General features: G+C 43.9%; 1 protein-coding gene across 1 annotated transcript in view; it reads left to right on the top strand.

The window, feature by feature from the left end:
* Positions 1–21,252, top strand: part of LOC129698938 (disco-interacting protein 2 homolog A-like) — a 233,352-nt gene extending 212,100 nt beyond the window's left edge. The window contains exons 34-38 of the mRNA XM_055638423.1: positions 72–129; positions 968–1,042; positions 2,966–3,140; positions 15,714–15,837; positions 19,704–21,252. Of these exons, the coding sequence (XP_055494398.1) occupies positions 72–129; positions 968–1,042; positions 2,966–3,140; positions 15,714–15,837; positions 19,704–19,956 (685 nt within the window). The 3' untranslated portion in view covers positions 19,957–21,252. The remainder of the gene's footprint in view (positions 1–71; positions 130–967; positions 1,043–2,965; positions 3,141–15,713; positions 15,838–19,703) is intronic.
* The last annotated feature ends 4,201 nt before the right edge of the window (positions 21,253–25,453 follow it).

Genomic DNA, 25,453 nt, shown 5'->3' with positions numbered 1-25,453 from the left:
TGTAAATTTTATAGATGTCTTTTATTTAATGGAATGGAAGGGGTTTTATAGTTTAATTTCTCTCGTTCCAGGGTGCGTTTGGTAGAGAGAGGCTCCCCACATAGTCTTCCACTAATGGAGTCTGGAAAGGTATGTGCACAAGATACTTTGAAGAACAAAAGCTGTTCAGAGGTGAAAAATTGCTACCATTTAAACGTACGAGAAATCGAGGCTCAAAATGTGAGAAGTGGAAGTGTAAAGGAGAGCAAATAAATCGGGCAGTAGTGATGTCAGCATTATGGGATGTTGTAAGAATAGAGCTGCATTTGAAGTTTAGGAGAAATAAGGAACAAGTTTTATAATTGTCCATACTTTCAACAAAATTGAAAAAACAGAAAACAAAATTGTAAATGTTCAGCAGGTCAGACAGTATGGGTGAAAAGGAATAGAATTATTGTTCAGATCAACTTTCATCTCATCTGTCCTAACAGTCTTTGACCTGAAGCAGTCACATTTTTTCAAATGTTGCCTAATCTAAGAGCTTTTATTGTGTTCTTATTTTAGTTAAGTTGTGAGAAGCACTGGCTGTACTCATTCAAGTAATCAGACGCAGTGATGACCATGATGGAATGAAGGGGTTAAATGCATGGGTATCATTTGGGCAGGAGGGCCCTGATGGGCTAAGTAACTTTTTCCTGTTTGCTACCTTTGTCAAATATTTCAACACCATGGTTGATTTAGCATACTGTGAAAATATTGTCAGAGCCTAATGCTATTGTTAAAATAAGATAGAAAATATTTGAAATTGGGCAGTAAAATCTAATCCATCAGCTCCTGAAATGTTGAATCTGCTTCTCTTGAATTTTATAATTGGCTGCTTCTTTAAAGATTAAAAGTACTATTGAATTAACAGTCGGCACAATATCAAATCACAGCACATGAACTACCGTACTGATTGTTAGCTCGGTTTTTTTGATTTCTTTTGCAGATTCTCCCTGGGGTAAAGGTTATAATAACCAATCCAGAGACAAAAGGCCCACTGGGAGATTCGCATCTTGGAGAGGTGAGATCAGAGAGCACCAACCGTTAATCAAAAGCAGATGCAATATTTTCTACAATTTAGAAAATGTGGATTTGGAAAAAGTTCAAAATAGTAACGGATTGAAAGAGCAGGCGTAATAAAGCTACTTTTGTGATGAGCCAGCAAATCTATAACTATCAAATTAGTCACAGTAAATTTATTTTCTAAAACAGAAACAAGTAACACAATGAACTTATGCACTTATGATGAAGTAGCACTAGTGAAATGAGCACCCCCAAGAAATTTAATGCAACCGCTAATAAATTGGAGAAAAATAGTGTTTATCCTCCTCTGTGTTGGGCATTTAAATTGGATAAGCAAGATTTGGCAACTAACTATAATAGGTCTCTGGCTAAGTTGCTTTAGTAGTGGAGGGGGGACAGTTGGAGTCTTGCTCATTATTTAGTAAATCAAATGTGTCAATGTTTTTTTTTAAGTGTTCTTCAGGGAGTAAGAATTTGCGGTAATTGTTTTATTCCTCTGATGGTAGCAAGCTTTTCCAAATGAAATCTGTCATGCATGGAGCTAGCATTATTGTCCTGTAGTCTCATGAATTGGAGATGAATCTTGATCTTTGGGCAGGGTTAGGGAAAATGCTCTTTTCGAGTGAGTCCTTTGAAATGTGGGGAGCACAAGCCTGTTTGATAATGTGGAGTGCTGGGGAACTGTTGGGGTTGTGTTTAAAGCCTCAAAGAAAGTACTCAACTAGATTGGCAACCCTTCACTAGGGTGTCTATTGGAAGGCAGAAAACATTTATGTTGCTGAAAGAAACCCATTTGAACTGAGACAAAAAGAAACTAATGGAAGCTTGGGATGATGTGCAAGGAATGCCTGACTTTTGGCATTAGCAAAATTGATACCCTGAGAACCGGAATGCTACTACACTACCAATGTGGAAAATCAACACAAAACTGATTAATTGTAGTTGGCATCTTCGTTACTCTGGCCTAGGTTGTATTCGTCTTCCAGGGTTACTTTACGTATGAAAATTGTAATGAGGAAATGGTTATCTATTATTAAACATGGTACAGCCACATTCGTTTTTGGAGGACTATGAATTAAACTTAAAGTTCAGATTGATGCTTTGAAGGAAATAACAGAAACATAGAAAATAGGTGCTGGAGTAGGCCATTCGGCCCTTCGAGCCTGCACCGCCATTCAATATGATCATGGCTGATCACCCAACTCGGTATCCTGTACCTGTCTTCTCTCCATATCCCCTGATCCCTTTAGCCACAAGGGCCACATCTAACCCTCTTAAATATAGCCAATGAACTGGCCTCAACTACCTTCTGTGGCAGAGAATTCCACAGATTCACCACTCTGTGTGAAAAATGTTTTTCACATCTCGGTCCTAAAAGATTTCCCGCTTATCCTTAAACTGTGACCTCTTGTTATGGACTTTCCCAACATCGGGAACAATCTTCCTGCATCTAGCCTGTTTTTATAAGATCCCCCCTCAATTTTCTAAATTCTAGCGAGTACAAGCCGAGTCTATCCAGTCTTTCTTCATATGAAAGTCCTGACATGCCAGGAATCAGTCTGGTGAACCTTCTTTGTACTCCCTCTATGGCAAGAATGTATTTTCTCGGATTAGGAGACTAAAACTGTACGCAATACTCCAGGTGTGGTCTCACCAAGACCCTGTACAACTGCAGTAGAACCTCCCTGCTCCTATACTCAAATCCTTTTGCTATGAATGCTAACATACCATTCGCTTTCTTCACTGCCTGCTGCACCTGCATGCCTACTTTCAATGACTGGTGTACCATGACACCCAGGTCTCGTTGCATCTCCCCTTTTCCTAATCGGCCACCATTCAGATAATAGTCTACTTTCCTGTTTTTTGCCACCAAAGTGGATAACCTCACTTAACCTCATTTACTGTTGACATCTTTACGCAGATCTGGGTGAGCAGTCCACATAATGCCACTGGGTATTACACAGTTTATGGTGAGGAGTCCTTACACGCTGACCATTTCAATGCCCAACTCAGTTTTGGAGATACACAGACTTTGTGGGCACGGACAGGATATCTGGGATTCCTTCGCAGGACAGAGCTGACTGATGCAACTGGAGGTGAGATTATGGTGTGCTTCAAGAACAAGAAATGTCATTTTTCATTGTAGTTTATAGGTTTAAAATTCTGTAATCTGTTTCAATCTGCATATTGGTAAAATGGGCCCACTATTTGAAATCTAAGCATTAACGTTTCAAAACGTTCTACTATGATAAAGGTTTAAAATGCAATAAGATTTGTGACATGAGTAAGTAACGTTGAATTTTCAAAGAAAATATATTCATAAATTCCCAATATAAAGTAAATTGGAAAACATTCACTAGTTGCAATTGATCTTGGATAAAACCGTTCTTTTTCAGATCCCAATAAGGTAAAGGACGTTATATGATATGAGTATGGCTTTTGAAATCAGTTATCAGTATACTGATAATGAATACTGTGATGTTTGGTAGACTGTGTGGGATGGGAGGACCCGTTGCTCCTTTCGTGCAGCAGGTGGCGCTACACAGGACAAAGGGAGATGTTTTGTATATAATTTTCTCGTGTGTGTGTGTGTGTGTGTGTGTTTGTCCATTTTGAATTGTTGTAAATGGAAGACTCTCAAGTTTTGTGCAGACCTGGAAAATGAACACGAAAGTGGTGTCAGGAGTGGGATTCTTTGGATTGTGTCCAAGGACCCAGATAAGAGCCTATTTTTCGATTTTAAAAATATACATATTTTTTTAGTTCTGTAGTGTACTCAAACTTACATCTCGGCAATTTGTTAGTTTCGATCCCGAGTGAGAAAGGTGGTCGTCGTATTTAATGCGAGCTGCTAAGTAAAGAACTGCACAAAATGGCCGGCGAAACAGCGTCGAAGCTCCCTCAGGAGGTGCTTACAGTTCGTCAGACTCGTCCGCAATGCCAGATTCCACAGCGCCAGAAACCACTTGGTCGACCCAGAACAAAACCGGAGAATGTGGGACAGTTTCAGAAGAGCAGTCCCCCTGTGGGTGGAAGGTCGAAACCCTGCTAGCCGAGAAAGGGCAAGAAAGCGCAAAACACAGTTGACCAAATCGCGGAGACCATTTCTATTGAAGTGCTCGGGGTATCTACGATCACTGACAAGCCGAGGATTCTGCTGCGGGTCTCCGACGTCGATCTACAATTTCAGGTGGACGCTGGTGCGGCTGTGTTGCTAGTGGGTCAGGACATCTGGGAGAGAAGAGGATCGGTTCACCGAAACTGAAACCGGCCAACATCAGTATTTTCAGATACGGACGACAGCCCATTCCCGCTAAAGGCAAATGCACTGTCGCCGTTTCCTATAATGGTATGACACAGATGTTGCCGCTGATCGTCGTTGGTAAAGAAGGTACATCGCTGTGTGCAATCGACTGGATCCATGCTTTCAAGCTTGACATGAATGCCTTGATTTACAATGGATCAACTATGGCATTGTTATCTACCACAGATTGCAACATGGTCAACAAGTGTGAGAACAACCTGCAGAAGTTTCTTGACCAGTTTCCGGCCGTTTTCGCACCTGGACTCGGACATTGTACAAAGATGAAGGCACGGCTCATACTCAAAGACGATGCCGTCCCTAAGTTCTTCAAACCAAGATCAGTTCTGTTCAGTCGGATGGATGCCATCGACAAGGAACTCTGCCGTCTTGATGAAATTATCACCCATGTGGACCATTCAGAATGGGCCACACCCATAGTTGTCGTTCAGAAGCCTTGCGGTAAGGTGCGCATCTGTGGCGACTACAAAGTGACCGTAAACCCCTAATTGCACATTGATCAACACCCCATACCAAGAGTGGACGAGCTGTTCATCAAGCTGCAAGGAGGACAGTACCTCGAAATTGGACATGTCTGACGCGTAAATCCAAGTGGAACTGGACGACGAGACAAAAAACCTGCTCGTGATAAACACGCACAAGGGACTGTTCAGGTACAACCGATTGTCGTTTGGACCGGCACTGGCGCTGGCCATCTTTCATAATCTGGTTGACAATCTTGTTGCCGGGATTCCGTACGTAGCCACCCACCTGGATGACATAAATGTCACCGGCCGGACAGAGGAAGAACACCTACAGAACGTAAAACAGGTCCTCACGGCACTGAAAAACTACAGCATGAAATTGCGCATGGACAAGTGCGCATTCTTCCAACAACAGATCACATATCTCGGACATGTGACGTCGACAAGTGATCTGAAGCCATCGGAAGAATGAGTGGGCGCTATTGTGAAATTGCCGACACCTGAAAATGTGAAGCAGCTTGAAAGCTTCATTGGCAAGGTGAACTACTATGGCAAGTTCATACCGGCACTTTCGACTTTGTGCGCACCATTGAACAACCTGCAAAAACAGGATGTCGAATGACACTGGTCCAAAGAGTGTGACCATGCATTCACCAGGTTGAAGGAGATGTTCGCCCAGAAGACGCGTTTGGTCCACTATGACCCATCAAAGCCGATCTTGCTGGCCACCGATGCATCGCCGTATGGGCTTGGAGCTGTAATCTCACAAACGGCGCCAAACGGCAAGGAAGAACCAATCGCATTCACATCCAAAATGCTGACGACCGCCGAGAAAAACTACAGCCAAGTGGAGAAAGAAGCACTGGCGATCGTGTTTGGTGTCCGGAAGTTCCACCAATATTTGAGTGGGCGACATTTCCTGTTCATCACCGACCACAAGCCGCTGCTGACTATTTTCAGTCCAGAGAAAAGTTTGCCTGTCATGACGTTGCAGCGTCTACAACGTTGGGCCCTGATCACATCATTTACCGGCAGTCTGCCGAGCATGCCAATGCCGATGCACTGTCTCGTCTACCAATTGGACCCGAACTGACATTCGATAAAAAGGAGGTAATTATGGAAATTGAGACGGACGTGAACGTGCTCAACACGCGGGTCATTGCTGATTTCCCCGTCTCCGCAAGGACGGTCGCCAACTATACGAGCACAGACTCCATTTTGTCGAAGGTACAACATTTTGTCACTCGGGTGGCTGAACTGTCCTAAGCTGGACAAGGAATTCCGCATTCCAGAATGTACAAACGGAAATCTCCTCAAAGGATGGCATTCTGCTCTGCGATGGTCGAGTGATAATTCTGACGGAACAGCGATCGCTATCTCTGTAAATGTTGCACAAGACACACATTGGAATTGTGTGAAGGGAGGCACTCGCCCACCCATATGCACGTGTGGTAGCCGAATATCGAGACCGATATAGCCGACCACTTCAAGGACTGCACACCATGTGCCATAACAGCGCATAATCCTCTGGAAAAGACCTCCGCATGGCACGTCCCCGACCAACCATGGCAGCGAATCCACATAGATTTTGCCGGACTGTTCCTGGAGGACATGTGGCTGGTCGTCATGGACGCCCATTCGAAATGACCACATGTTATCCAAATGAATAAGTATCCAACCACCAAAACAACCACTTCTGTGCTCGACGATTTGTTTGCCATTTGGGGATTGCCCTTAACAATTGTAAGCGACAATGGGCCCCAATTTGCCACGCAAATGTTCGGTGACTGGAGCAAATAACACTCAATCGTGCATCTGACATCAGCACCTTTTTATCCGCCCTCAAATGGTGAGGCAGAACGGCTCGTCGGCGTTTTCAAGCAAGTCATGAAACATGCTGTAGGAATCGAAAAGAAATGGAAACGATTGGCATAACACGATTTCTTACAGCAATATCGAGCCATTCCAAACTGCACTACCGGTCGAACTCCAGCGATCATGCTCGGACGTCAAGTGCGCTCTCCCCTATCAGTTTTGAATCCGACCCATAACGTTTATACGGCGCGCACTCAGCCAACAAAGTCAAAGAAGTCCAAATTCGACATTGGCGACTACGTATATTACCGCAATTATACGGCAAAGGAAAGCAAATGGTGCGCTGGCAGGATCATGGCTCACATTGGAACCAAAATGTACACTGTCCAAGGACAAGAAGGACAATGCCGACAGCATGATGACCAATTAATAAGCTGCGTTCCTCCAGCAAAGACTGCGCAGACCCTGACCAGAACCTAGCAGTCGGACACCCCGGTGCCGAATCGTGTGGATATTGGAGTGCCTGACTTGCCCCTCCCCTGGCTTGACGAAGTTCTGCCAGATGAACTCCCTGCCGATCTGCCTGTGACCCTTCGTCGATCGACACGTTGCAATCGTGGTATTCCCCCAAGGCGACTCATTCAGGAATAGGGAGGTTTCACGGCAGTCGGGTCACGACCCATGACCCGTACTGTTGCTAGGCTACTCCAAATGGATTACACCGGAATGAACTGCAGGTAGGCACTTACCATTATTTCCAGCGTAGCGGGCCCGTTAAAACCGGCTGAAATTGTCAATTTTTGCGCTGTAAATAATTATGGAAATCGGGATAAGCGTGTGAGACATTTAGCATACTTCAGAATTCCAAAAGTGAGGAGAAATGACGGTAGATAAAAACGAGAGCTGAAGGGACAACAACAGCCAGAGTGCTTGGCGAACATTGGCCGTTTGCTCACTGCATTTCATCAACAGTAAGGCATTATTTGTGTTTTTTCTTGATTCCTTTGGCATCTAAAAAGTTTCAGAAATGATAAATCTGGCTGTAATTTTTTTAAATCGCCCATGGTTCTCGTGGGTTTTTACATACAAAATGAAAACGCATCTGGAGAAAAATTTACAGCCTGATTTATCACTTCTGAGAATTTTTAGATACCAAAGGAATCAAGAAAAAACACAAATAATGTCTTACTTGATGAAATGCAGTGAGCAAACGCGATAATTCCCAATATTTTCAATGTTTACCAAGCACTTTAGCTGCTGTAGTCCCTTCAGTTCTCGCTTCTCTATACCTTCATTTCGCTTCACGTTTGGAATTCTAAAGTTGGGTACATGTCTCTCACACTTACCCCGACTCCCACAATTTTTTTCAGCGCAAAAATTCAACATTTTGGCGTTTTTTAACAGGTAGGAAAGTACGCGTTTCTAGCATTAATAACATATACCGGAAGTGGCGGATATCTTCCAGTTGGATTTAGCGGCTCCCTGCGTCAAGCCCTATGACCCAGTAACCTTTCGTGCAACCCCCCTATAGAGACATTCAAACTGGAAAGGGGAAGTGTGATGTTTGGTGGACTGTGTGGGGTGAGACGACCTGTTGCTGCTCCCGTGCAGCAGGTGGCGCTGCACAGGACAAAGGAGGATGTTTTGTATATAGTTTTCTCCTGTGTGTGTGTGTGTGTGTGTGTGTGTGTGTGTGCGCAGCCATTTTGAGTTGTCTTGCTGCCAGCATTGAGTAAAGCATTAAAGATTTCTGTTGTAAATTGAAGACTCTCAAGTTTTATGCAGACCTAGAAAATGAACATGAACAATACTTTTGCTGGAGTTGTGAAATATGAGGGATATTATGTACTGTGATAACTACCAATATGCTGCAAAAAGTAGATTGAGTGGTAAAGAAAGCACGCATCATGCTTGGTCATGGCATTGAAGAATTCTCTTCTGTGCATTCACTCTATTCCCCTCGTGATTTCATACACCTTTAGAAGATCATCCTTGGCCACCTGTTCTCCAAGGAATAAAGTCCTAGCCCTGTACCTGAGGACCTCGAGTCTTGGCAACATCCTCGTAAATCATCTCTGCACTCTTTCCAGCTTGGACATCCTCCAATAGTAGGGTGATCAAAAGTGAACACAATCCTCCAATGCGGTTGCACCAATTTCTTGCACAACTGTAACATAACATCCCAACTTCTATACTCAGTACTCTGACTGATGAAAGCCACGATACCAAAAGCCTTCTTTACCACCGTATGTGATCCCACTTTCAGGGATGTGAGCCCCATGTACTTCTAGATCTGGCTGCTCGACAATACTCCCCAGGACCATAACATTCACGGCGAAGATCTTGCCCTGGTTGACTTCCCAAAATGCAACACATCACACTTATTTGCATTGAACTCCATTGGTCATTCTTCAGCCTATTTGCCCAGCTGTTCAAGATCCTGCTGTAATGTCTGATAATCATCGTCACTGTCTATGATACCACCTACATTTGTGTCAAATGCAAACTTATTTAACATGCCTTGCACATTCTCGTCTAAATCAATGATCTAAACCACGAACAGCAATGGGCCAAGAATTGATCCCCGGGGCACACCACGTTATAAGCCTCCAGTCCGAAAAACATTGTTCCACCACCACCACCCTCTGCTTCCTTCCATGAAGCCAATTCTGTATCCAGGCAGCTAGCCTTCGGAATGGGAGGGGGGTGTTGAAGTGCTGAGCCACCGGGAGGTCAGGTTGGTTAAAGCGGACAGCACCTCATATTCCACTTGGGGAGTCTGCATCCTGGTGGCATGAACATTGAATTCTCCCAATTTTGTTAGCCCTTGCTGTCTCCTCCCCTACCTATCTCTCCCTCAGCCCTCAGGCTCCTCCTCCTTTTTCCTTTCTTCTCCCCACCCCCATCAGTCTGAAGAAAGGTTTTGGCCCAAAACGTTGCCTGTTTCCTTCGCTCCATAGATGCTGCTGCACCCGCTGAGTTTCTCCAGCATTTTTGTGTACCTTCGATTTTCCGGCATCTGCAGTTCCTTCTTAAACACCTTATCAACGGTGTTACTGATGTCCATGTACACAATGTCTATGGCCTTGCTCTCTTTAAACTTCTTGGCAGCTACTTCAAGTAACTAAATCAAATCTCCCACATACAAAACCATGTTGATCATCCCTAACTAGCCTCTATCTATCCTAATGCATATCTTATCCCTCAGAATTCTCGCCAGTAACGTACCTACCACAGATGTTAGGCTCACTGGTATTTAAATCCTAGACTTGTCCTTGCAGTCCTTCTTAAATAGAAACACAACATTAGCCACGCCCCAGGGGAAATCAAGAACCTGAGGACATAGGTTTAAGGTGAGAGGGGAAAGACTCTTTTCTTCAGCCATGCCAAAACATGCCATATATCTCCATCAGAGCTCCTGCAATTTCTTCATTAGCTGTGCTCAGATATATCTGATCAGGCCCGGGTGATTTCCCACCTTTTCCACCTCAAGTGGCTCCTCACAGAGGGACACAATTCTCATTCTAGTTACTCTTTTTCCCTTATTGTTCATAAAATATTGTTGGATTCTCCTTAATCATATTTGCCAGGGCTATCTCTTGACCCCTTTATGCCCTCCTGATTTCCTTAAATATACTCCTCAGTACCTAAAACTCCTCCTGAGCTACATTTGATCTCAACTGCCAATACCTGGTCCATGCCTCTTTTTCCTGACCAGTGCCTACATTTCTCTGTTCATCCAAACTTCCTTACTCCCACCGGTCTTGCCCTTCATTTTAACAGGAACATACATGCTTTGAACTTTCATCATCACATTTTTAAAAGCATCCCACTTCTCAGACTTCCCTTTGCCTGCAAACAACTTACTCCAATCAACGTTTGCAAGTTCCTGTCTGATAACATCATAGTTGGCCTTGCGCCAATTCAGAACTTGAACTTGTGGGCCTGCCCTGTTCTTATCCATAACTATTTTAAAGCTAATAGAACTATGGTCAGAGGTCCCCACAGGCATGCCTACCGACATTTCAGTCACTTGCCCATCCTAATTTGTTGGGCCCTTGTTGGGCCCTCTACATATTGGCTAAGAAAACTTTTCTGAACGTATTTGACAAATTCCACCCCGTCTAAGCCCTTGGCAATCCCAGTCTATATTGGGGAAAGTTAAAATCCCCTGCTGTGATAACCCTATTATTCTTTCAGCTGTCTGGAATCTCCTAGCATATTTGTTCCTCTAGTTCCTGTTAACTATTTGTGGGCCAATAGAACAAACCTAATAAAGTGATCATCCTTCATTTATTTATTTGCGCCACCATTTCCCTTCGTTAGATGAACCATCAGTAATGTTATTTGACTTTAGAGTTTTAGAAATATAGCATGGAAACAGACTGTTCAGCCCATCTTGTAAAGGCCGACCATCGATCACCTGTTCACACTAGTTCTATGTATCTCACTTTCGTTCCTCTCCCTACACACAAGAGCCAGAGGCCAATTAATATGCAAACCTGTACATCTTTGGGATATTTGAAGAAACCAGAGTACCTGGAGGAAACCCACATGGTCACAGGGAGAACGTGTAAACTCCACACAGAAGCACCCAAGGTCAGGATTGAACATGGATCTGTGGCGGTGTTAGGCAGCGGCTGTACCAGCTACAACATGGTGCCACCCTGGCCCCACTGTGCCAAATTTCCCGGCAATCTTGGACGATTGCTAAAACATTCTCTTTAATCAGTAAAGCAACTCCCCCTCCTCTTTTACCCTCAGGTGTTCCCCCTCGCAAACTAGTTTAAACCATCCAGAGTATGACTAGCAAACTTGCCTGCCAAGACAAAGTGTTGGAGTAACTCAGCGGTCAGGCAGCATTTCTGGAGAAAAAGGATGGGTGACATTTTGGGTCGAGATCTTTTGCTTCAGTGCAGGAACATCCCAATCCCCTTGTACATCTCTGCCCCAGAAGAGATCCCAATGGCTCCCAAAAATCGGAATACCTGCCCGTGCACCAACTCCAGAGCCACAGATTCACCAATCCTATCTTCTTGTTTCTACCCTCACCCATGGAGATTACCCATGAGATCCTGCTTTTTAACCTTTTGATGTATTCACTCCATAGGATGTCACCTCACTTCCTGCCTGGGAGATTTGTGGCAATGTGTACAATAACTTCCAGCTGCTCACCTTCCCCCTTAAGAATGTTCTACAGCTGCTCGGACATCCTGGACGCTGGCACTAGGGAGGCAACTTCGAGAGCATTCTAGGGTCTTGTTTGCTGTCACAGAACCTCCTGTCTGTCCCTCCAACTAGGCAGTCTCCAAACACTATTGTTCTGACTCCTCTTTTCAACTTCTCCTCTTTTCAGCTTCTCCAACTTGGTACTCGATTATGAGGAAGGTTGAGAGGAGGCCAGATAGAAGTATATTAAATTATTAGAGACATAGATAGGGTAGACAGAACTTTTTTCCCAGGTTGAAAATATCAAGGCATAGCTTTAAGGTTAGAGGGCAAAGTTTAAAAAAGATATGCAGGGCAAGTTTTATTTTCACTCAGGAAACCACTATGGAGAGTGGCGGTGGAGGAAGATTCAATGGCAACATTTAAGAGACTATGGATTATGCAGGGAATGGAGGGATATGCAGAGCTGCCAAGTAGTACTGATTTTCCGTATTTTGTACGGAAATGCAATTAGAATACGGATGTACGATTTTGTGTTGTTAAATACGGATTTTAAATACGGAGTTCAGTCTGAAGAAGGGTTTTGACCAAAAACGTCACCCATTCCTTCCCTCCAGAGTCGCTGCTTGTCCCGCTCCAGGTTTAAACAGAGTGCTGTCAGTTTAACGCGTGGGAATTTAAACGAAGCGCTGTGGGTTTTAAATATAGCACTATCGGCTGGAGCGCTATGGGCTTTAAACATAGCGCTATGGGCTTTAAAGCGCTATGGGTCACAGACTGTTCAGGAAAATTCTCATATAATAATGAGTCTTTGGAATTCTCTTTCTCAGTGTAAGTTGCATCTTTGATTATTTGTCAGGCAGTGGTAGAATTCTGGGTAAGCCTACTGGTGAAAGGTTACCAGTGGGATTGCAGTTACATTGGGATTGGCCTTGATATTACAGAACGGTGGGTGGGGCTCAAGGGGGAGAGAGGGAGGGGTGGAGAGGATGGAGAGAGGGAGGGGTGGAGAGAGGAAGAGAGGGAGGGGTGGAGAGAGGGGGGAGGGAGAGAGGAAGAAGGAGGGAGAAAAGGAAGGAGAGAGGGTGGGAGGGATAGGGGAGGGAGGGAGGGAGAGAAAGAGGGTGGGGAGGGAGAGAGGGATGGAGAGAGAGGAAGGAGGGAGAGAGAGAGGGGAGAGGGAGGCTTCCAAAATGGCTTCTACATCATCGTCTGGTGCTAAAAGCAGGAAGCAGCCGTTCAAACAGCAGTTTACAAAGAGATGCCAATGAATGCACGGTCAAGTAAGGTGCATAGAAGACATGTCAATTGGTGGCAAAGTTATGCATTCTTGTACTCTTACATGCGTATGACTGCACATTTAAAATAAAAAATTTTCAGCAAAATGGCACCGTGTAAAAATACTGATTTCCTCAGCAAAATACTGATTTTCAGGTACTAGAATACTGAAATGCTCTGACAAAACATGGCAGCTCTGGATATGGATTATTGTGTAGGCAGATAAGAGTTGGTCTTGGTATCATATTCGACAGAGACGTGTGTGCTGAAGGGCTTCCTGTGTCATACTATTCAATTGAATAAAGGGGACTATGGGGCCATGCGGGAGGAGCTGGCCAAAGGACTGGAAAGATACACTAGCAGGGAAGACAGTGGAACAAAAATGGCAGGTGTTTCTATGAATAATACTGAAGGTGCAGGATCAGTTCATTCCTAGGAGGAAGAAAGATTCCAAGGGGAGAAAGGGATGACCATGGCTGACAAGGGACGTCAGGGACAGTATAAAAATTAAAGCGAAGAAGAACGTAGCAAAGATGAGCGAGAAGCAAGAAGATTGGGTAATGTTTAAAGAACAACAGAAGATAACCAAAAAGACAATACGGGGAGCAAAAGCTTCTTTAGGTATGTGAAGAGGAATAAATTAGTTAAGAACAACGTTGGTCCCTTGAAGACCTAAAAAGGTGAATTTATTGTGGGGAACAAAATAATGGCAGATGAGTTGAACAGGTACTTTGGATCTGTCTTCACTAAGACACGGACAATCTTCCTGATATAGTAGTGGCCAGAGGATCTGGGGTGACAGAGGAACTGAAGGAAATCTACATTAGGCAGGAAATGGTGTTGGATAGACTGATGGGATTGAAGGGTGATAAATCCCCAGGGCCTGATGGTCTGCATCCCAGGGTACTTAAGGAAGTGGCTCTAGAAATCGTGGATGCATTGGTGATAATTTTCCAATGTTCTATAGACTCAGGATCAGTACCTGCGGACTGGAGGGTAGCTAATGTTATCCCACTTTTTAAGAAAGGCGGGAGAGAGAAAACGGGGAATTATAGACCAGTTAGCCTGACATCGATGGTGGGGAAGATGCTGGAGTCAATTATAAAAGATGAGATAGCCGCACATTTGGATAGCAGTAACAGGATCGGTCCGAGTCAGCATGGATTTGCGAAGGGGAAATCATGCTTGACTAATTTTCTGGAATTTTTTGAAGATGTAACTCGGAAAATGGACAAGGGAGAGCCATTGGATGTAGTGTGCTTGGACTTTCAGAAAGCATTTGATAAAGCCCCACATAGGAGATTAGTGGGCAAAATTAGGGCATATGGTATTGGGGGTAGAGTGCTGACATGGATAGAGAAGTGGTTGGCAGACAGGAAACAAGGAGTAGGGATTAACTGGTCCCTTTCAGAATGGCAGGCAGTGACTAGTGGGGTACCGCAAGGCTCGGTGCTGGGACCGCAGCTATTTACAATATACATCAATGATTTGGATGAAGGGATTCAAAGTAACATTAGCAAATTTGCAGATGACACAAAGCTGGGTGGCAGTGTGAACCGTGAGGAGGATGCTATGAGAATGCAGGGTGACTTGGACAGGTTGGGGGAGTGGGCAGATGCATGGCAGATGAAGTTTAATGCGGATAAATGTGAGGCTATCCACTTTGGTAGCAAAAACAGGAAGGCAGATTACCATCTAAATGGTGTAAAGTTGAAAAAGGGGAAGTATAACGGGATCTGGGGGTCCTTGTACATCAGTCTATGAAAGTAAGCATGCAGGTACAGCAGGTAGTGAAGAAAGCGAATATTGGCCTTTATACAAGAGGAATCGAATATAGGAGCAAAGAGGTCCTTCAGCAGTTGTACAGAGCCCTAGTTAGACCACACCTGGAGTATTGTGTGCAGTTTTGGTCCCCTAATTTGAGGAAGGACATTCTTGCTATTGAGGGATTGCAGCGTAGGTTTACAAGGTTAATTCCCGGGATGGCGGGACTGTCATATGCTGAGAGAATGGAGCAGCTGGGCTTGTACACTGGAGTTTAGAAGGATGAGAGGTTATCTCATTGAAACATATAAGATTGTTAAGGGCTTGGACACACTACAGGCAGGAAACATGTTCCCGATGTTGGGAGAGTCCAGAACCAGGGGCCACAGTTTAAGAATAAGGAGTAAGCCATTTAGAACGGAGATGAGGAAACACTTTTTCTCACAGAGAGTGATGAGTCTGTGGAATTCTCTACCTCAGAGGGCGGTGGAGGCAGGTTCTCTGGATGCTTTAAAGAGAGAGCTAGATAGGGCTCTTAAAAATTGCGGAGTCAGGGGATATGGGGAGAAGGCAGGAACGGGTGCTGATTGGGGATGTTCAGCCATGATCACATTGAATGGCAGTGCTGGCTCGAAGGGCCAAATGGCCTACTCCTGCACCTATTGTTTACTGTCTATTGCCTATGATCTTTGTTGGGGACTATTGGAGTATATAACTGTGCTTCCACCAAAAAATGACATTGGTAACTGAGGAAATGAAAACCATTCATTTACATCAGAAAGAATATTGTTATGTCTTTCTCTGAGCTAGCTTCAAACTGTATTCTCTAGATACATGATAGTTATCTTCTGTTGCAGAACGTCATGATGCCCTATATGTGGTGGGATCCTTGGATGAGACCCTGGAACTGAGAGGAATGCGTTATCATCCAATTGATATTGAGACCTCAGTGCTCAGATCACACAAGAGCATTGCTGAATGGTAGGACATAAATATTGTGAATTATCTATGAAATTGGTGGATTGGTAGGAGTTAGCTTGATTCACCAACTGCTTTGCTTGAAAATTCTTGTTTCCAAATTATTTGCAAACTATATGCAATATGAGATAACACTTTTTTGTTCGTTAATTTAACAAAGAATGAAAAGTCTTGAGTGGAGGGGCAAAAACGAGCTCACACACGCTAATCAGCTAGTGAACTGAATATTGTCGGAAAAAAGGGTAGAATCTCAGTGTTGACAATAAAGAAATGAAATTGGTTCAGAAGATGAGGTAATTATTTTCCATGGGTACAAAACAACAGCAAAATAAACTGAAATACAGTCAAAAAGATTAATAATGGATATAGTCTTCCAGAATAAAAAGTTACATTTGCGGAGATTAAATGCCAGTCAAAATCAGGCAAATGAATCCTTCAGCTTTGTTCAGCAAAACAGCACACTTGTGCCATAGAGGTCTGGGGATGAGATAACTTATCCATAACTTAGCAATGTTACAACATTTTGAGATTTTAAAAATCAAGTCTGCAATTTATCCCATTAGATAAAGCATAAAAAGAAGTTTGATTTGACACCTAATTCACTTTCATATCCTCAGTATTAAAAATGTTATGGCAATTTTCATACTCGGAAATTAGCATCTTGTTCCCTATTGCTTTTCCATTGACTTAACACAAAAGCTGTGATCGAGGACAGCCAAAAGCCCATAACTTTCTTAAAAATAAAGAGAACTGAAAGAAATTTTCAGTTATTATAGATTGAAGCATTCTGAAACAAATATAAAACACTTACTTGGATGACCTGAAATTAAAGCATATAATTGGTTAGTTACCTAATTGTAGCTAATTACAAAATTGACCGTTGTGACGGAAATAGTAATAAACACCCAGACTGCCTTGAAAATTCAAAAACGTGATATTCTCAAGATCAGAACTTAAATATTATTGTATTATATGCTGTAAGTCCGTAACAGATAAGTAAATAAATTACAATTTCTAGCAATAGACCAAGTCTTTATGGAGAAGATCAGTTGCTAGCTGGTACATTGGCATATCATAATCAATAGCATCATCATACTCCCCAGATTGTAACCAATAAGCAACTCTGTACACCTTTTTTCCCCTCAACTTTTCAATTTAGGCATTGTAAACTACAAGTTTTTGCTCTTCAAACCACGCATGACATGCCTTTCTGCCCACTACTTTCCCATTAAGAATGTCCTGTAGATTCCATTTCTAAAGAAAAGGGTAATTGTTTTAAATAGCCAAATAGCTGAGTCTCACGTTGCGAGTTGACATAAGAGGTACCCCGAGTTATAACTCGTGGTAATAACGTACGATTAACGTACGGAACTCGTGGACGCAACTTAGAGACTCGTGGTGCTAACGGCAGGTACTCGTGAAACTTGTCAACTCTTGCAAAAAATCAAACATGTTTAAAATTTAAAATAAACATCTCGCGCTGTGGGCGAACTGCCATTTGTCGCCGTAGCGGCCCATCGGGGAGTGAGTTCCTCTGGAGTTAGAGTGGGGCTGGGCTGGAGTTGCTGCTGGCTGTGGGTCTCTGGGTTCTCTGTGCTTGCAGTGGGCCTGGGGGGCGGTGTCCCATTGGTCCTGACATCTCCGGCCACCTCCCTGGACAGGAGCTGAGACTGGGAACTGTACCATCCTTGCCCCCTCCCTCTGCAACTGCAAACAACCCCACTCTCCTGCTCACCTAACCCACCCATCCCCCCCCCCCCCCCCCCCCCCTCTCTCCCAACTCCCGTCCCGTCCCGACCCCCTGGGAAACTGAAGGGAGCGACTGACCTGCTGGCATCGCCAACGTGAAGACAGTGCAAATCCCCCGCGCCAGTGCAATGGGCGGGGAGCTGGGGAGGGAAGGGGTCACACACATGGCCGGGAAGCAGAGGGGTGTAGGTGGGGGTGGTGACAGATAGGGCCAACGATGAGTGGAGAAAGACAGAAACACCGACGTGCAAAGGAGACCTACAACAGTGCATGATCTCTCTCGCGTTATGGCAGGTGATTGTCGCCTGACCGCTGTTCCTGACGCTAAAGCCTTGGGATCGTTGCCCTTCGTGTTGACGTGGAGGGGGAGGGGGGTATTGTGCTGTTTGGTCACCCCCTGCTATCCTAGGGACAGGGAGACACAGCGGCTTTTGAGACTGGTGGGCAATCACTTCCAAAGTGTCTGCCCACACTTGTCTCCCGCACTAAGATCATCCCGCAGAGAATGATCCCAGCCGAACCCAAGAGCCATGTCACCCCAGGCAGATTAATGACGCCCCCCCCCCCCCCCCCCCCCCCCCCCCCCCCAACCTCTCTCCACCTAAACTCAAGCCTGGGCGCCAAAGCAGCTCAGGAGGCGAAACCTCAGCTCCGTCTCACAACAATCTGATGTGCATATCCATTCACATTCAAAGAATTTATCTCCCGTTTCCCCGCAGTGTGTAGACATGGCAGTAAATTCAATTAAAACATATCAAACCTGTGTATTTCAAACAAATCATAAGTATAACTGCTCTGGTACTGGATGGTGCGCATTTTCCCTTTGTAGGTCACATCAATAGATGCGGCCGTGCTGAATTCTATCTTTAAAACAAAGCCACAGGATGGAGAGGTCTTCTTTAACATTGTTGCTTATTAAAACATAACACTGTTGCTTATTAAAACAAACCTTCAATCAGGATTGGTTCAAGAGTAACTCGGGAGACGAACTTGGAACATCACAGAAATGACAAGTAAACGGCAAACTTGTCATACCCGTGGGAACTCGGTTAAACTCTTGATCATACACTTGCAATCTCGTACACAACCACGAGTCTTTCACTCGTGGTACCTCTTGTGTCAACTCGCAGCGTGAGACTCAGCTACAAGTATCCAAATAACAAACTAATCCCATTCACACAAGAATTCACAATATAACATGCTTTTTAAATCTCACTGTCATGAATATATGCCAGATGGAAGGAATATTTAATTCCCATAAATTAATCTAGATACATCTACTTTCAATATAATCAAAATTATTATGTTTTGCACAATAAATGTGACTAAAGCTGTTGTGTATATTTAGTATAAAAACATTGATTATACAATTACACAAAATATAGACGATTTAGATGTTCTTATGACATGATTGTCCAAAAAATGTTTTTAATCATCTTGCAAGTGCGTGTTTCTGGATTGGAACGTTGCATTTGTGGTGAATTTGAACCCCATATCGGCAGGAAAGACAAATCACATTTTCGCAATGTAAAATTAGATTAAAGCCATCCCAAGAAGCAAGATTATATGTAAAATAGACGACTTACCTTTTTTTTTTGTCCCGTTCTTGCGATCCGTCACATTGTAGGCGTTGAGGGCGTTAGAAGTCGCCTTTTATTTTAATCAAACTATTAAATTGTACGGCAATTTTTTTTTTAAACGGGAAAGGAAGTCCGATCGATTTTTCTTCATCGACTCGCAGCCCGAGGAAACCCCTCTCCGATAAGCAGTACAAAACTGGATTTTAATCCCCCCGCCCCCCCCCCCCCCCCCCCCCCCCCCAAAGGCGCCAAAGTCGCGAACACGGCCAGTGGCATAACTGCAGCACCGCTGAAGGTAGGTATTGTAATTTTGCTACATAACTATTTTAAAGCTAATAGATGGATGGCGTTACAACAGCGAAGTAGTCAATCATGAATTACCTTCAACAAGCCATCATCTCAATTATTAACGATAAATTAAAGATGTATCACAATGTGATATGGATAATTGGTGTTTAACTCGGCTAACTCCCATAACCCTGTGTGGGCAGCACTTTGCTTCAATTCCATTTCTGATTGTTTTTGTTTCTTCTTCTGCAGTGCTGTCTTTACATGGACCAATCTGCTCGTTGTTGTGGTTGAATTGGACGGTTCTGAACAGGAAGCACTGGACTTGGTTGCCTTGGTTACCAATGTTGTTTTAGAAGAACATTATCTGATTGTAGGAGTGGTAGTTGTGGTGGACCCAGGGGTGATTCCCATCAACTCGCGTGGTGAGAAGCAGCGGATGCACCTTCGGGATGGTTTCCTAGCTGACCAGCTTGATCCCATTTATGTGGCCTATAATATGTGAGCCGACTGCTCTGATTGCCTATTGCTACTGCTGCCTCAGTGACAGTTTTTGCCGGTGCCATGAATGTCCACATCGATCTTGTATGCTGCACTAAGAATGAGAACAAAGAGAAAGCCAGACCATGCTGGGAGGCGGTGCTGCGTGCATTAAAGCCACACATCCAGTATGATCTGTCATCCATTTCTCATGATGATGTGCTCTGCAGAGCTCCAGTGACAGTCGTGTCAAAAGGCAGCAGACTACCCTACTACACCACTGCTGGTGCCATATTAAATGTGAAGTAGTGTTCTAGAAACGCCACTGTATCACAATACATTAAAAAAGACTACGCAACTGTAACAGGGACATATCTTCATACATCAGACTTCCTGCAAGACTGGGAGACAACTGAGTTTTGAGTCACCAGTGTTACCGTTTTCATAAATCCCTGCTTATCTTCGCAGTTTGTGGTATCATGCACACTGCGGGGCTGTGGATTTGGAAATTCTTTTTAAAATCTATTTATTCTGTTAATGAGTGGATATAGATGGATGGATAGACAGGTAATCTATCCAAGAACCGGGGTGGGGTGGGGCAGGCATTTTAAAGTTGTGCTCATCTTCAAGCTAATCCACTATTCACGTCGCTAAGAAGTAAGGGGAAAATGGTTGAGGATATTGCTTATGTTGAGTTCTAGGTTGTCCTGTGATGTTCGCACTAATGGCTTAGAGTGGAACTCTAGAGGAGTTTTTAATCCTACCATTGTATTGTGATCTGCAGAGCTGGTGAGGATCTTGCCAACTTTTCATTGTTGTAATTGCTCACTAACCATGGTAATCTGGTCCAAGCAACAGAAAACCACAATCACTCACCACCCTACCTACATTAGGAGCATTATCTCTCCAGGAAGAATACATAAGTATCCTGTTGTTTTAATGAATATCCTATTCTGATATTTTTTATAAAATATTTTTCATTCCATGTGTCATTTCATCCGTGGAATCCAAATGCAGTACTGCCATCGTAAATTATGGAAGGAAATAGTCAATGTTATGTCAGACCTTGAAATGCTATGGGAGTCTCCTCTGTCATAAGGATATTCAGATCTATTCGAGTAGCTTTCCTCAGAAAGTTACAATGGGTTTGAATTTGTGTGAAATAAAACCTTACTGTTTGATTATATCCAACATTTGCCAGTTGCTCCAATTTGCACCATGTTGCTGGCGTGCACTTGCATACCTGGCTGGCTTTTCTTGCATTCTTGGTCTTGAGATATAACACAACTTGGTGATTGCATAAATAAAGTTATTTCACACATTTCTAGATTTTGCCAAAAAGTTTATTTCCAACGGGTCCAAAGGTTTCAAGGAGTCATCTGGTGTATTTGTTTGTCATGAGTAAAACCACTTTAAATTCTTACTGTGCATTTACTCTTGTGCTTATAATCATTTTGTAAATCACATAAGTGAATAATAGTCACTGCATGAAATAATTATGCCTCACTTTGTTCCGATGTTTGCAATTTGGTCAGAGCATCCTTTCTTTTTAAACCAAGCGATCTATAATTTGAAAAGAAAGTAGGGAAAACAGCAAAGATTCTAACTGCAATATAAAAGTGTTGAAATTCAATGTGTATCCCAGACTCAGGCTAACTCAGTTGTTTAAGCAGGACTCCTGTGCATGTTTATAGATCAGCCGTCAGATGCAGTCCATTGTTGAAGTTGCTCAGCAACTTGTGCTAACAAAGAGGAGGAACCCTACAACAGGACTTGTAAATGCATCAGCAGTGCAGGCAGTTTAAGAAATGCAACTTAAATAACAATAAATACTAGCCTTGTTAGAGAATCATCTGCACCACACAGGTGCAGGAAATCAGAAACAGAATTCTGAACCAGCCAGCTAGGAAGCACCTTTTGAGCAGAAAAATAGTCAACATTTGAGGTCAACAATAAAATAGAAAATAGGTGCAGGAGTAGGCTATTTGGCCCTTCAAGCCAGCACCGTCATTCATGTGATCATGGCTGATCATCCACAATCAGTACCCCATTCCTGCCTTCTCCCCATATCTCCTGACTCTGCTATATTCAAGAGCCTTATCTAGCTCTCTCTTGAAAGTATCCAGAGAACCGGCCTCCACTGTCGTCTGAGGCAGAGAATTCCATAGACTCACAACTCCTCATCCCCATTCTAAATGGCTTACCCCTTAGTCTTGAACTGTGGCACCTGGTTCTGGACTCCCCCAACATCGGAAACATGTTTCCTGCCTCTATTGTGTCCAAACCCTTAATATGTTTCAATAAAATCCCCTCTCATCCGTCTAAATTCCATTATACAAGCCCAGCCGCTCCATTCTCTCAGCATATGATAGTCTTGCCATCCCGGGAATAACCTTGTGAACTTTGTGTACAAACCAAACCAAAACATTTTGAACTACTCAGCAGATCAGGCCACGTCTATTGGAAGAGAGATAAAGTCAATGTTTCAGGTCAAAGACCAACATTTTCTGTTTTTACTTGGGAGATTTCCAGCATCGCAGTTTGCTTTTGATTTTCATTTATTTTCTGAGGTCAGAGACTCTATACGTTCATTTTTCCTTTGAATCTATTTCCTTCTCTATAAGCTTCTAAACCTGCTGCATCCTTCCCGATTTTCTGTTTCTATTTCAACACGTTTAGTTACAGGTTTGTCATTTAAGGCAATATAAATTTATTTTAAACACATTTTATGAATCTGGTGGCTTAATTTCAATTCATGAAAGATTTGTTTAGCCAGACTTTATTATGTGTGGTACAGATGATTCTCTGACTAGGCTAGCATTTATTGTCTTTCTCTCACACTTTGATTACCATTGAAAAGGGGGGGGGGGGGGGGGGGGGTGCGTTAAACTGCTGTGTCTCCCTGGTCCTTAACTAGGGTTTAAATTAGCTTGACAGAGAGACTGGATTCAATGCAGGAGTGAGGTAGATGAGAAGTCAGTTGGAAGGTGATGAAAGCAGGTTCAGTGGACAGGATAGGCAGGAGCATGTCTGGGAGTGAGGCAGGCTGTTAGTTTAAGTTGCATTTATTTCAATGTGATGGGTAAGGCGGATGTACTCAGCATGGATAGATACAAGTGACTGGGACTTTAAAGCTGTCACAGAAACCTGGCTAAGGGAGGGACAAGACTGCCAGTTTAATATTTCAGGTTACAGATGCTGTAGACAAGACAGAGGTGGGGGGGGGGGGGGGTAGAAGAGGGGAGAAAATTGCTTTATTGATTAAGGGCAATGTCATGGCAGTAGCCAAGATAACATTATGGGTATATGGGTGGAGTTGAAAAATAAAAGGGATGATCATCTTGTTGGGAGTGTACCATTACTCAACGGGAATTAGAAGAACAAATATGTTAGTAGATTGCAGGTAACTGTAAAACTAATGGGTTCTACTAGCTTGTAAAATAATTATGGATAAGGACAGTTTGAGCCCACAAGTTCTGAATTGGGGCAAAGCCAACTTCAGTGGTATTTGACGGGAACTTGCTAAAGATGATTGCGGGCAAAGGGGAAGTGGGATGCTTTTAAAAGAATTATGGTGAGTGTTCAAGGCATGTATATTCCCGTTGGAGTAAATGGCAAGGCAGCTGTAAGGCAGAGTAAGAAACCCTGGATGACGAGAGAAATTGAAGCTCTGGTCATGAGAAAGGAGCAAAGGCCAGGCATAGACAGCTGGGATCTAGTGTATTCCTCCAAGGACCAGGTTATAGTTCTGGAAGTAAATAATTAGAATTCAAAGAAATTTCATAAGTACATTAAAGGAATGAAAGTAACTAGAGAGAATAGGGCCCTTCACAAACTAAAGTGGTCATCTATATGTGGAGCCGCAGGAGATGAGCAAAGTGCTCTTATTACTGTGGAGAAAAATATGAAGGCGAGCAAAGTTGGGACAGTTAATGGAGATGGCTTGAGGGCAATCTGTATTACGGTCGAGGAGGTTCTGGACATCCTAAGGTGCCTGAAGGTAGATATATTTTCTGGGCTGATCAGGTTTATCGGAGGACGCTGTGGAAAGCTAGATAAGAAATTGCGAAGCCCCGGCTGAGATATATGAATCGTTGTTGTACACGGTGAGGTGCTGGATGACAGGAGGGTGGCTAATGTTTTACCTCTATTTAGGAAGCAATGGTAATGCCTGGGAACTATAGACCGATGAGCCTAACATCAGTGGTAGGTAAATTACTGGAGAGGATTCTGAGGAATATGACATTTATGTATTTGGATAGACCTTGCTGCTAAAACCCTTTTCAGACGTTGTCTTAGATTTGATAGATGGCCTTGGTGAGTAAATTGCACTGTTATATAGATGGTGCATGTTGCAGCAATAGTGTGCAGTGTGGTGAAAGAATGAAATGTTTGCACAAGTGGATTAGGTGCAACTAAAACTACCTGTTTTGTCCAGGGTGGTGTCAAGCTGCTTGAATGCCAGAGCTGCAGCTACAGTGCATTCAGAAAGTATTCGGACCCCTTCACTTTTTCCACATTTTGTTATGTGCCGTGACTGAAGTGCAGGGGACTTCGACCCCCTCTCCCTACCATCCTACTGGCCAACGTACAGTCACTAGAGAACAAAGTGGAGGACTTAAGAGCAAGGCTGCTTTATCAAAGGGAGCTGAGGGAATGTTCTGTTTCACAGAGACATGGCTCACTCCCAGCTCCCCAGACTCAGCATTCCCGCCTGATGGTTTCTCCATCCATCGCATGGACCGTACACTGGCATCTGGGAAAGGGAGAGGAAGGGGCGTCTGCCTCATGGTCAACTCTGCGTGGTGCTCAGACGTGGCAGTCCTGTCCAACTCCTGCTCTCCACACCTGGAACACCTGGCTGTGAAGTGCCGTCCCTTCTACATACCAAGGGAATTCACCTCCATCATCCTGACCGCGGTCTACATCCCTTCCCAGGCTGATGTCCATCTGGCACTGAGGGAGCTGCACGCTGTGGTCAATAAGCACCAGATGGCTTACCCCGAGGCATTGACCACCATAGCCGGGGATTTTAACAAAGCCAACCTTAAGAAATCGCTCCCTAACTTCCACCAACATGTCTCCTGCAGCACCAGAGGACCAAACACCCTCGACCACTGCTACACCACCATTAAGGATGCCTCTCAATCTATCCCTCGCCCTCACTTTGGTAAATCCAACCATACTGCGGTGCTGCTTCTTCCTGCCTACAGGCAGCAATTGAAGAGTGCACCCCCTAAGGTGAGGACTGTTCGGACCTGGTCGGGGGGGGAGGGGGGCGGAGGGAGTGGGCTGAGGAACAACTCCAAGACTGTTTGGAGTCTGTACACTGGGCAATGTTCAGGGACTCGGCAACTGACCTGAACGAATACGCCACAGCCGTTACAGACTTCATAAAGAAATGTGTGGAGGACTGCATTCCTACAAAAACCTTCCGAGTGTTTCCCAATCAGAAGCCTTGGATGAACTATGAGATCCGCACTCTTCTGAAGACCAGGCATTCATGTCCGAAGATACAGAGG

Source organism: Leucoraja erinacea, chromosome 7 (assembly GCF_028641065.1).
Source record: "Leucoraja erinacea ecotype New England chromosome 7, Leri_hhj_1, whole genome shotgun sequence".
Taxonomy (NCBI): Eukaryota; Metazoa; Chordata; class Chondrichthyes; order Rajiformes; family Rajidae; genus Leucoraja; species Leucoraja erinaceus.
Note: the sequence above shows the minus strand (reverse complement) of the source record. Positions and strands in the feature narration are given on the sequence as shown.